The 13061-nt window shown below is 43.6% G+C and overlaps 4 protein-coding genes across 8 annotated transcripts in view; 1 reads left to right on the top strand and 3 right to left on the bottom strand.

Moving 5' to 3' along the window:
• Positions 1–6491, top strand: part of LOC135697438 (uncharacterized protein CG45076) — a 36840-nt gene extending 30349 nt beyond the window's left edge. For 4 of the 5 annotated variants that reach the window (XM_065217116.1, XM_065217119.1, XM_065217121.1 and 1 more), the window contains 5 exons: positions 852–1249; positions 1316–1431; positions 1522–1569; positions 5249–5296; positions 5360–6491. In XM_065217116.1, the coding sequence (XP_065073188.1) occupies positions 852–1249; positions 1316–1431; positions 1522–1569; positions 5249–5296; positions 5360–5840 (1091 nt within the window). In that variant the 3' untranslated portion in view covers positions 5841–6491. The remainder of the gene's footprint in view (positions 1–851; positions 1250–1315; positions 1432–1521; positions 1570–5248; positions 5297–5359) is intronic. The other variant, XM_065217118.1, reaches the window with a different exon arrangement.
• mRpL37 (mitochondrial ribosomal protein L37) overlaps positions 1–13061 on the bottom strand; it is a 29617-nt gene that overhangs the window by 8625 nt on the left and 7931 nt on the right. The window lies entirely within an intron of this gene.
• On the bottom strand, positions 6380–8125 carry LOC135697472 (uncharacterized). Its single transcript, XM_065217217.1, has 4 exons — positions 8008–8125; positions 7795–7938; positions 7468–7622; positions 6380–7402 (listed from the first exon to the last, which is right to left on the bottom strand). Exons 1-4 carry the CDS (start codon positions 8103–8105, stop codon positions 6513–6515), a joined length of 1287 nt encoding a protein of 428 aa, XP_065073289.1. The 5' UTR covers positions 8106–8125; the 3' UTR covers positions 6380–6512.
• LOC135697498 (uncharacterized) lies at positions 8604–9148 on the bottom strand. The gene is made up of 2 exons (XM_065217251.1): positions 8910–9148; positions 8604–8855 (listed from the first exon to the last, which is right to left on the bottom strand). The coding sequence occupies exons 1-2, from the start codon at positions 9109–9111 to the stop codon at positions 8632–8634; spliced, it is 426 nt and encodes a 141-aa protein (XP_065073323.1). The 5' UTR covers positions 9112–9148; the 3' UTR covers positions 8604–8631.

Here is a 13061-nt window from a genome sequence, read left to right as displayed (position 1 = left end):
ACTGCAAAATGCCATTCTGTGTACATTTTTAAAATGAATGATTTTTAAAACTTTCTTCACTTAATTAAAAAAAAACAAACAAACCAACTTCAAATAAATCTGCAATCAAAACAAATCTCCAATTCGCCTGAGTTAACCCCTCAAAACGACCGATGAATGCGACTCCACAAACCACCACTACTTGTTTAACCACTATTAAAAGTAAGTAAACTTCCTTATTGTCAACTTCTCGCTTGTCTAACATTGGCACATTTACCCTACGACCGCATTCACACCCAGTGTCATCGAAGCATCATTCATGCATTTCACTCAAACGACAGTTTGTTTTTTATTTTGCGATTTTATTTGATTGTTCCAACTAATGTTCCACACTACGGAATGCGTCAATGGCGATACAACGGGACTGGTTGTACGAATTGGCTGCGTGCGTTCGCGTGCACACGTGTTTGACAGAATTATTAAACGACCGAAACCGGGACAATCGATGCTCCTTTGGGCCATTTCCTTCATATGAGAGGATGACACCACGCCTACTAATCTGTCCTGTCTCGCGCTCCAATCACGCAAAACAATCGATCCTTGTTCTGCCTCTTTCTCTCTCTCTTTCTTTCTATGTTTTTTCTCACTACCACCATCGCACATTAATGTAATCCTAATCGCAACTCCTCTATACGGTCTCAAACTTCCTCTATCGCACATGCATCGACATCTCGCCATGAATCTCGCCGCCATTCATACCGACCACTCCATCAGCCCATCCGCCTAACCGCATTATTCTCTCTTCGTTTTCGCACTCTCTCTCACTCCCGTACTCTTGATCACCTTGTTGAATCACCATGTCCACCATTCAGTGAGATTAAATCCAGCACGACCAACGCGCAAGTTCAACAATCCCGCGCTGTACGACGATCCCACCGATTCGAAGCTCCAGGACAAACAGGACAAGATCGATCGGGTAACGGAGCTGAACAAGATCCGCTACGAACCGGTCAATCTGGAGAACGAACGTCGTAAGCAGCTGGAGGAAGCCAAGAAGAAGGAGGAGGAATCGATCGAGCGCGAGAGCAAGCGGCTGGAGGAGAAGGCTCGCCAGGCGGAGGAAGCCCGCATTGCCGCCGAAGAAGCCGAGCGGAAGCGCAAGGAAGACGAACGCCTAGCGGAAGAAGCCCGGCTAGCCGAGGAAGCCAGGTTGGCCGAGGAAGCCAGGCTGGCCGAGGAAGCTGCAAAGCTTGCCGAGGAAGCCAAAAAGGTTAGTGAGCGACGACAATCGTCCGACGGCGTGCGTGTGATTTTGATTGCGCTTCTTTCGGTTTAGGCTGACGAGAAGAAGAAGAAGGCTTCCGAGAAGAAGAAGAAGCTAGAAGAGGAGGAACGAAAACGCAAGGAGGAGGAGGAAGAACTCAAGCGTAAGGAAGAAGAAGAGCGAAAACGGTAGGTTTGATATTTATTTTCTGGGGATACAAATCAGTCTCAATTGGCTTTCTTTTGGAAACAAAACAAAAAATCAAAATTCACCCACAGATTGGAAGAAGAAGAACGTAAGAGAAAGGCCGAAGAAGAAGCAAAACGGTACGATTGGCATTTTTTCAAAAACAAAATTCAAAATTGATTATTGAGCGTTTCTAGGAACAACAACGAAAAACAAATGAATTTTCGAATCGAGCTTCTTCGATTTGTATGAAACTTTGCGTTATTGTTCGTTGTAGGTAATGATTCACATTTTTACTAAAATTCGGCCATTTTGGATCTTGATTTTATTTTTTTCAAAATAGCGCTTTAAATTTTTTTTTAATTTTAGCACGGAAACGGCATTTCCTTATGGTAAAATTTTATATCTTTGAAAACCAAATCAAGCTACATATCAAATCACATCTACTAGCTGAAATATGACCAACGGCACTCAAAACGACAACCATAGAGCCAGTTTCGGATATTCCGTAACCAGTTCAACGATGGCCATATGACTCTATGATTGTCGTTTTGACTGCAATTAATCATATTTCATCGAGTAGATGTGATTTGATATGTCGCTTGATATGGTTAAGAGAGATATCCCATTTGACCATGTGGAGCCATAATCCGGAATAACCAGAACCGGTTCTATAGTGGTCATATGACTCTATGATTGTCGTTTTGACTGCAATTATTTCATCGAGTAGATGTGATTTGATATGTCGCTTGATATGGTTAAGAGAGATATCAAATTTGACCATGTGGAACCATGATCCGGAATAACAAGAACCGGTTCTATAGTGGCCATATGGCCATATGGATGTCGGTTTGAGTACCATTGGTCATATTTCATCGAGTAGATGTGATTTGATATGTCGCTTGATATGGTTAAGAGAGATATCAAATTTGACCATGTGGAACCATGATTCGTAATATCCGGAACCGGTTCTATAGTGGTCATATGACTCTATGATTGTCGTTTTAACTGCAATTAATGATATTTCATCGAGTAGATGAGATTTGATATGTCGCTTGATATGGTTATGAGAGATATCCCATTTGACCATGTGGAACCATGATTCGGAATATCCGGAACCGGTTCTACAGTGGCCATATGACTCTATAGTTGACGGTTTGAGTACCATTGGTCGTATTTCTTCGAGTAGATGTGATTTGATATGTCGCTTGATATGTTTAAGAAAGATATCAAATTTGACCATGTGGAACCATGATTTGTAATATCCGGAACCGGTTCTACAGTGGCCATATGGCTCTATGGTTGTCGGTTTGAGTACCATTGGTCATATTTCATCGAGTAGATGTGATTTGTTATGTCGCTTGATATGTTTATGAGAGATATCCCATTTGACCATGTGGAGCCATAATCCTGAATATCCAGAATCGGTTCTATGGTGTTCATATGGTTCAATGGTTGACGTTTTGAGTACCATTGGTCATATTTCATTGAGTAGATGTGATTTGATATGTCGCTTGATATGGTTAAGAGAGATATCAAATTTGACCATGTGGAACCATCATTCGTAATATTCGGAACCGGTTCTACAGTGGCCATATGGCTCTATGGTTGTCGGTTTGAGTACCATTGGTCATATTTCATCGAGTAGATGTGATTTGATATGTCGCTTGATATGGTTAAGAGAGATATCAAATTTGACCATGTGGAGCCATAATCCGGAATAACCAGAACCGGTTCTATAGTGGTCATATGACTCTATGATTGTCGTTTTGACTGCAATTAATTTTATTTCATCGAGTAGATGTGATTTGATATGTCGCTTGATATGGTTATGAGAGATATCCCATTTGACCATGTGGAACCATGATTCGGAATATCAGGAACCGGTTCTACAGTGGCCATATGACTCTATGGTTGTCGGTTTGAGTACCATTGGTCATATTTCATCGAGTAGATGTGATTTGTTATGTCGCTTGATATGTTTATGAGAGATATCCCATTTGACCATGTGGAGCCATAATCCTGAATATCCAGAATCGGTTCTATGGTGTTCATATGGTTCAATGGTTGACGTTTTGAGTACCATTGGTCATATTTCATTGAGTAGATGTGATTTGATATGTCGCTTGATATGGTTAAGAGAGATATCAAATTTGACCATGTGGAACCATCATTCGTAATATTCGGAACCGGTTCTACAGTGGCCATATGGCTCTATGGTTGTCGGTTTGAGTACCATTGGTCATATTTCATCGAGTAGATGTGATTTGATATGTCGCTTGATATGGTTAAGAGAGATATCAAATTTGACCATGTGGAGCCATAATCCGGAATAACCAGAACCGGTTCTATAGTGGTCATATGACTCTATGATTGTCGTTTTGACTGCAATTAATTTTATTTCATCGAGTAGATGTGATTTGATATGTCGCTTGATATGGTTATGAGAGATATCCCATTTGACCATGTGGAACCATGATTCGGAATATCAGGAACCGGTTCTACAGTGGCCATATGACTCTATGGTTGTCGGTTTGAGTACCATTGGTCATATTTCATCGAGTAGATGTGATTTGTTATGTCGCTTGATATGGTTAAGAGAGATATCCCATTTGACCATGTGGAACCATGAATCGTAATATCCGGAACCGGTTCTACAGTGGCCATATGGCCGTATGGTTGTCGGTTTGAGTACCATTGGTCATATTTCATCGAGTAGATGTGATTTGATATGTCGCTTGATATGGTTAAGAGAGATATCAAATTTGACTATGTGGACCATGATTCGGAATATCCGGAACCGGTTCTACAGTGGCCATATGACTCTATGGTTGTCGGTTTGAGTACCATTGGTCATATTTCATCGAGTAGATGTGATTTGATATGTCGCTTGATATGGTTAAGAGAGATATCAAATTTGACTATGTGGACCATGATTCGGAATATCCGGAACCGGTTCTACAGTGGCCATATGACTCTATGGTTGTCGGTTTGAGTACCATTGGTCATATTTCATCGAGTAGATGTGATTTGATATGTCGCTTGATATGGTTAAGAGAGATATCAAATTTGACCATGTGGAACCAGGATCCGGAATATCCGGAACCAGTTATATGGTGGCCATATAGCTCTACGGTTGTCGTTTTGAGTGCAATTGGTCATATTTCGTAGAGTAGATGTGATTTGATATGTTGCTTGATATGATTATGAGAGATATAAAATTTAACCATATGGAACCATAATCCGGAGCATCCGGAACCGATTCCAATATGCTGTCGCAATGATAGGTAAGATATATGATAAAAATTGAAGAAAAAAACACCCCCGTGCTAACACATTCATGAATATAAAAAAAGAGGGATGGGCATGGGGCGAATGCCACCCAACAGATGTAAGAACCACTCGGCCATGGCATCTCGAAGATACAAATTATTTTAAATAAATAGTTAGTTGGACACTTGAAAGTACTTAATTTTTTTTTTTTATTACTAAAATTACTAAAAACATATTTTTGTAAATTTTTCCCAGTAAAATATTTTTCTCCACAGCTTCGTCTCAGACGTCATTTCGATCAGAAGTGCCGTTTCCGAGCGACAATTTTTCGAATAATTTCAAGGACGTTGTTCTGAAAATTTTACAACATTCAAAATGGTCGAATTTTAGCATAAATGTGAATCATAAACAGTTATGCAAAGTTTCAAGCAAATCGGAGAATGTCGAGTTTTTCCGATTCGTCAGTTGGCGTGGAACTGCTCTATTATTGAATCGATTAAAACAATTATTGTTTAAAATTGACTAATCAAACGCTTGGTTTCATAGATTGGAGGAAGAGGAGCGCAAGCGCAAGGAGGAAGAGGAGAAGAAGCGGTAAGACCCCCTTTGGCTGCATACTGATCGGAAGCGATAACCGAGCCTCGAATGTAATTTCAGATTGGAGGAGGAAGAACGCAAGCGTAAGGAGGAAGAGGAAAAGAAGGCCGAAGAAGCCCGCCTCGCCGAGGAAGCTCGTCTGGCCGACGAAGCCCGTCAAGCTGATGAGAAGAAGCAAAAGGAGGAGGAGGAAAATCGCATCAACGAGGCGCAGAAGATTCGCGAGGATGAGCTCACGAGGTTGGATGCCCTGGAGAAGCAAGCCATCGAGGAAGACAATGTGGAATTGCTCCGTGAAATCACCGAACTGAAGGCCATTGCCCAGTCCGATGAGGAATTGCTGAAGCGCCAGGCTGCCAAACTGGAAGAAGCTGCCCCTGTGGCTGAAAGTACAGAAGCTCCTGCTGCTGCGGAAGCACCAGTAGTTGCTGAAGAGGCTGCGCCTGCCGCTACTGAGGAGCCAGCTGCTGCTGCGGAACCAGCCGCCGAAGTTGCCGCCGAAGAGAGCAAGACTGAGGAAAGCCCAGCTGCTGAACAGTAAACTCTAAGGTGACAGACATCGACGCATAGGCTAAGATACCTTAGAGTTAATCAATGTGTTCAAAGAAGCTGCAAATGAAGCTTAAAACTCGTGCCTTTAAAGAGAGAAAAAAATTATCACAAAAATATATTGAAAGACACTAACGACCACCGTGCTGCAAATACTACTAGATTGTCAGCCGGAAACTGATTGGAACCGAACTCGACTACAATTTAAGAATTTAGAATGTTTAACCTTCAACGCAACTACTTTAGAAACTCTACACATTCGTGAATAATCGCGCAAGAAACGCTCAGTAGCTGTGCCTCCAGCCAATCCCAACCGTACGAATGCACTAGGGATATAGATCTTGGAGTCTATATGTATGACCCTTTCGCAACGAAAACGTACGGCATCCAACATATGTGGATGATCAACGGACGCAGCCAACGGTAACCAAATAAGCTCTTCAGCAAACGACTTCATTTAGTGCATTTCTCTGTCGCTTTTAACTCGAATCCTTCGCCCCGGACCCTCGGAAAATAAACTAGCTTTTACCATCACTTCCTGTCAAGTGTTTTAATCACAAACATGGACACACATACATACTATCAAGAAGCATTACAGATCTGTTAAGTTTGCAAACTGAATAAATAAATTTTATGTTCGAGACCGTCTGTTTTTCTGATTTCTTCACAAAGTCACCTCGAGATCGATGGTTGGCTGCATCTTAGCCGGATGCAACAGAAGATCGTTGTCCAGGTCTTCGAAGGTCAGGTGCCGAACCTGGGCCAACTTTTCCTCAAGCAGGTCGCAGGACTTAGTCAATAGGGGTTCCCATTTGGGTGGTGGTAGTTTGAATTCCTCCTGCGGTGGGATCGGATGGAGCTTGATGTCTGGTCCGAGGAGCATCGAAACGTGGTCAAACATATCCACCAGAGCGGTTGCCTCATGCAGAAGGTCAGACACGGCACGGTGTTGCGTATCGCTCCAGGTAACGGTTTTCTTATTTGGGCGTGGTCTTCGAGGCGGAATGGGCGAGAGACGCATGTTGGCTAGCCGAGAACCTATAACCATATCTTTGAACTCGGCCCAAGGTCGGTTACCTTCCCCAACTGTGCGTCGGGGTAGTTCGCGCGGAACGTATTGTTCACATTCTTCATCCGAGAAGTCCAGATTTTGCCAGGAACTGAAAGTGGGAGGTTCCAGGAATCTTGATTTGTGCTGATCTGCGTCCTGTGACGATCCGGCTAGCAGATCTGGGGTGGGCTGTTCTTTGATACTGTCGCCGCTATGGGTAGATCCATTGTCCTCCAGATGGTCCAGAACATCCATGTCCGAAGTCCTGAAGAACTGCTTGATTTTCTCGTCTATTTTCATCAACTCCGCCAAACTGGAAGATTGCTTAACGTCTTTTTCGCTGGGTGCTTCATCAATTACCACCTTCGGAGCCGGACCATCACCTGCTCCAGAATCCAGAAACTTTCGGAACGAAATTCCGCTACGTGGCAAAGCCGTTTGTGTTGCCACATCTAGCGTTGGCACGGACTCCGTCATCTGTGCGACGGAATGCGTCAGAATAACTAAGGAAATAAAAACAAACACACTGTCACACTTCAGCACAGCCTCCTGATTATGATACTCTTACAATTTCCAATCTCTCTAATCACCAGATTTCCATCGGTAAGTATTTCCTCATCCACCATTGCAATGAGATCTTTCTGCTCATCCGTTGAGGCTTCCTTCATGAGTTTTGTATGCACCGGATCGGTTTGAACGGATGCGTTTACCCGGCGCAGCCGTCTGTGTGAGAATAAAAACACAAACTAAAACTCAGTACCCTCCGCTTGCGCGCACGACGGGACCGATCGGGAACAGTGGAAGCTATTTTTAGCCAACCTCCACTGCACTCTATGTCTAAGCACTTTCAACGCAGGTCGTGACGAGCAGAAACAACGAAAATACATTTACATACTTGGACACATCCAAAATTCTCGCTCGCAGATCGGGCTTTGGAACAGCCGGAACCAATCCTTGCGCCACGCTGGCCGGACGCCATGGTGGACGTTCTCTGGGTTCCTCCTTCAACGGTTTCTTCACCGGTTTGGCGACATTCGGTCTGAAAGTCGATCAAAAAATTCTTTTCAAACACCTTCCCATAATATCAGCATACAATGCCAAAATCAACCTGAACGGAGCACTCGAATTGGCCACGGAAGCAGCGATGGATTCGTCGCTGACACTCAGCGTCTCGCTGGTCGTTTCCGACGACGGAGATTTGCTCATTCCGAACCGATTGCCTCCGACTTTACGGGTCCACTAATTAATGTTTAATCGATTTTTCCTTCTTTGCACGTTCAACGAGAACAACAACAAGGTTACATTCCCGCGACCAAGAACAGACATTACTAATCGAAGAAGGCCAAGCGCGAAATACACACCGTAAACCGTTGCCTAGGTGAAAAGTAGGAAAAGGGAACCTTCACATACAGCCACATGGTGGAAACAGGTGACGGGGATTAGAAGCGGGTTTTGCAATCGGTGGAAAATCGATACGCGATACGTTTTCCACTTGTTGTCATTTCCACCACCACAACTACAACTGCTGATAGGTAAATATATTAAGGATTAGACAAACTGCATAAAGTGCGATCAAAGCACGTGTTGGGACAAAAGTGATGCATTTCTAGCCACGTGATTGCTGTTTGGTGAAAGAGCTCAGCACGCAGCCTAATTGGTTCGGAATCATTTCAATCGCAGTACACTTTCAAAGATGATTTTATTCTGATAAATTAAGAGCCAACTTGGATCATCACATCAATTGACGCTTGAAGACATAGGCAGCGATTGCCATAAGCAAGCTTCTCCATAGTACCACTCCCGGACTCCCAGCCGTTGCACCATTACAAAGCTCAGTTCTGCATTCCTGACAGGTCACCATACGATATTTGGACGTCAGTTCACTCTGTTCATTGAGCAGATTGCACTCTCCAGCGACGATACATCCACGGGAAATTCGTTCCGTGTTGTTCCCACCTGGAATAGGTTGTTCATCAAATAAACCATCCACTCACCCATTCACACAAATACCTTTAACACGCATGTAACCGCAGCTGGTCGAAACCAACTGGGCATCGGATACCACTGGACAAACTTCTTTCCGTAGGGACTTGATGTCGGTGCAATCCAAATCCGTAAGATCCGAATCGCAACTGTAGCACTCGAGACTGTGGATCCCGGAGAGGGCCGCTACCGAAACTAGTAGCAAAACGGTAGAGACGGCAAGCTTCATCGTTTTAGTTTGGATCCTTTCCGCACCGATTCAGGTAGTCGACTGAATGTCGAACGGGCGCGAGAACTGACCAACTACGGGGTTTTTCGAATGAATCCAAAGCAAATAGTAATGCAGTAGTATAGATTCTACCATAAACAGTCGTCTCAGCATCTGATAACGATTGAAGAGCCATTGATTAAACGGCAATAGATCGTGCGTCCGTCAGCTTCAAGTTGTCCAAACACTTGAAAGTTGAGGATGAGAACTATCATTATGACAACATTCAATGCAGATATTGATGTCAGGTTTTAACGTTAAAACGTTTTGTGAACAAGGATCTAACCAGGATAACCAACGTCTGCAATGGTGCATTTGCATTGCAGACATTATCGACGGTTATCGATTAACATCCCTGGATCTAACTATATTCTAGTCAAATACACAGGTTGGGTCATATATTCGGGAAACCCTTAAATCTCGATCAGAGCCGTATTTACGTAGATAAATCGATTTAAAGACTCAGAATTAATTCTTATAAGAGGTCTATGAGCGGTTTCGAAAAAAAAAATACGGAGCTACAGGATCAGTTTAATTAATTTGCCACTTTTACGGACTTACCTATACCAACCGGACTTACACTATCTTTCGGACTTACCATTGCTCCTTATGGTCCATATTTCTATCACAACACCGAATTCATTCGGATAAAACATTAATGAGTGGTTTTGAAAAAAAAACCACGGAGCTCTAGGATCAGTTTTAATAATTCCCTCTTTTACGGACGTTCCGGATCTTCTAGAGGACTATCCCGTGGTCCACAGCGTCCATATTCCGGTCACAACTCCGAATGCATTCTAATAAGACGTCTATGAGCGGTTTCGAAAAAAGCTACAGGATCAGTTTCATGAATTGACCATTTTTATGAATGTTCCGGGTCTACCGGAGGACCAGACTTGTGGTTGCAACATTTTCCCAAAAGGTGGTCATCCATCTTGTTAATTAGGTTTTGCACCGTCGGGGTTAACCTCAATCTGATGACAGTTCAGTGGTACTGTTTACGTGGACTTAGTCGATTTTTTCTTGGGTGGATTTTCTCGACAGCCGATTACCACTGAGTTCATTCGTGACGTCACGCTGCAGTACCTAATTCTAACACCGAGAGACAGGAAATCGCACACGCTGAGCTTAGGAAGGAAATGGCTAAGCAAGAACTGCAGATCGCTCAGCTATCGAAACGAATCGCATTGACAACTGGGACAAACTCTGATTTCATGCGTCAACCGCCATTAAAACGGCGCCGCGATGAAGGCTCGCTCACTAGCAAACCACTTGTTGGTGGTTCTAAAGCAGTAACAGGCGACAATGCCTTTACCGAGGTCCTTACTGTCCCTGAACCCACCGAGCTGTTTTGGCTGTACCTTTCTCGTATTCATCCTAGCGTGAAATCGGAATAAAAAAAAACCTGGTCAAAGTTTGTGTACAGTGCGAAGATCCGATTAAGGTTGTGCCGCTAGTCAAAAAAGGATCCGACATCAGCCGTATGAGCTTCATCTCGTACAAAGTCGGAATGGATCCCAAACTACGCGAAGTTGCTCTTAGATCGGATACATGGCCGAAAGAAATTTTGTTCCGTGAATTTGAAGACGGTTCAAAAAACATGTGGTTGCCTCGTTTGAACACGCCTACCATCACGATCTCTCTTATTCCGGGACCTTCCGAGTTCTCAACTCCCATTTGAGGACTAGACCCAGTCTGCTGATTCATAATTGGATTTTCCGTTGTGAATTGGAGCGCTGTAGACCAGAACGCACTGCCTGTCGCATTATGGGAGACCTCGAACCACTCGATCCAGTCGCGCTAGCTGTTTCCCGCCATCAAAGTCGTTCTATTTCCTGCCATCAGAGTCGTTCTGGCCCTGCGGTCGAGTTCGGTGGTGGGGTCTCCCAAGCATCGTCTTCAGGCAAGTATGCATACATTAGTTACAGTCATTTGCCTGATCAGTTTCCGTGTTCCAGTGCAACGCTTCAAGCACCTACCGGCTGTTTCCAGTTGAGAAGCACTTCTGATACTGCTCATTCACAACATCCACTTTACTGTTCGAACAATCCTAATTCATTTCCGGGACGCACAATAGACCGCTCTTTGGAAGCTCCTGGTTACTCCAGCCCAGTCGTGCCGATTCCTGCCAGCGTTCAGCATAGTCGTCCTGGACCTGTGGCTGGATATGAATCAGGAGTCTTCCACCAAGCAAGTACAATCAATATATTGACTATTCACTGCCTGATGCCGATCAAATTTTCAGCAATTCTGACTATGTTAGTCATTGTGATGATGCCTCTGTAACTCCCAATCCTGGACACCCGGAACGCGCCGTAGAAAGCCCCCAATCCCTCCGTCTCATTCCTGCCATCAGCGTCCTTCGTTTATCATAGTCGTTCCGGACCTGCTGTCGGATGTTGAGAGGGGGTCTTCCAACCCACTCACTATGGCGAGTATCCAATGAGACTTGATGATGGTCAGTTATTGCCTTATGTATCTGTGATTTACAGAGAGAGCAGTCGTTCGATTCCTTGCCGCAAGCAGGACGTCGTGATCTTCTACCAAAATGCCGGTGGAATGAATCCTGATGTTGAAGAGTACCGCCTAGCTGTATCGGATCGTTGCTACGATATAATTGTCCTGTGCGAAACGTGGCTCGATTATCGAACGCTTTCCAGTCAAGTCTTCGGTCCAGACTACGAGGTCTTTCGTTGCGATCGGAATCCTAACAACAGCCGTAAATCTACTGGTGGAGGTGTCCTTGTAGCTGTCCGTCGCGGGTTGGAGGCAAAGGCCATCGAGAACGATTCATGGAACTATGTGGAGCAGGTTTGGACAGCCATCAATCTGGGTGATCGCACACTATTTCTATGCGCTCTGTACATTCCACCTGATCGAGTCCGCGACAATAAACTCATCGATACTCACTGTCGGTCAGTTTTCACAGTTATCGAAAGTGCCACTCCAGTTGATGAGATATTCACCTCTATTCCCGTTTTCGTACGAACCGGATTCGTTCGAAACGAAAGCAATTTCCCATTCCCGTTTTCGTTCGAAGCAATTCTAACTTTCGAACATCGTTCGTTCGAACGATGTTGCTATTCCCATTTTCGTACGAATGCGTTTTTTTGTTCGCTTTCCAAACGTCACTCCAAACTCGCGAATCGCGAGAGAGCCAGGGGATAAAAACTTTGAAATTTTTTGTAATCCCTAATAAAAATGTTAATTTGCTTAACGACGTGATTGATTGATTTATCTTTAATAAGGAGGCTTTCAGCCTGAGGCTGGTTCGCCTCCAACGTGTTCGGGGTATCATCCAAACTATTTTTGGAATAGTTCAATCATTTGGGTTATCGTTCGTGTATGGTATTTTTTTATAAGGGATGGCCTGAGTGTACAAAAAAATCTACAACCAAATTTTTGGTGTTTGATTGTAATAATTTTACTTAAACTTACGTGAAGTTAAAGATCTCATATGGAAATTGATTGAAAAATCATGCAATAAAAATATAATTTAGATTAAAAAAGGATCGAAACAACTAGAAAATTTTGGACAAAAGCATTTATGTAACAGCTTATAACAAATATTTATGCATTTAATTATGACTCAAAAACATTGCCATAGCCATATACAGTCAAGATTCCTATAGTGCGGATTCGTTCTTGCCGGATTCCTATAGTACGGTCGATCCGGCATTAACGAATAAACGTAGCATATGGGATTAGAGCTAATAGGGACCAAACACTGATTGTACGGCAATTTGAAGAGATAACTTTCTGATGTCTTTTGAGAAGTTGTTAAGCAGAAAGTTGGCCACCTTTTGGGACGGTTCAGTTTCCGGTAGGACACAAGTCTGATCCTGTGGAAGATCCGGAATATCCGTAAAAGTGGCCAATTCATGAAACTGATCCTAGAGCTCCGCGAATTT

This window comes from Ochlerotatus camptorhynchus, unplaced genomic scaffold (genome assembly GCF_037179485.1).
Source record: "Ochlerotatus camptorhynchus isolate MF236.1 unplaced genomic scaffold, CSIRO-AGI_Acam_v1.1 ptg000070l, whole genome shotgun sequence".
NCBI lineage: Eukaryota > Metazoa > Arthropoda > Insecta > Diptera > Culicidae > Ochlerotatus > Ochlerotatus camptorhynchus.
This window is presented reverse-complemented; position numbering and strand designations above follow the sequence as displayed.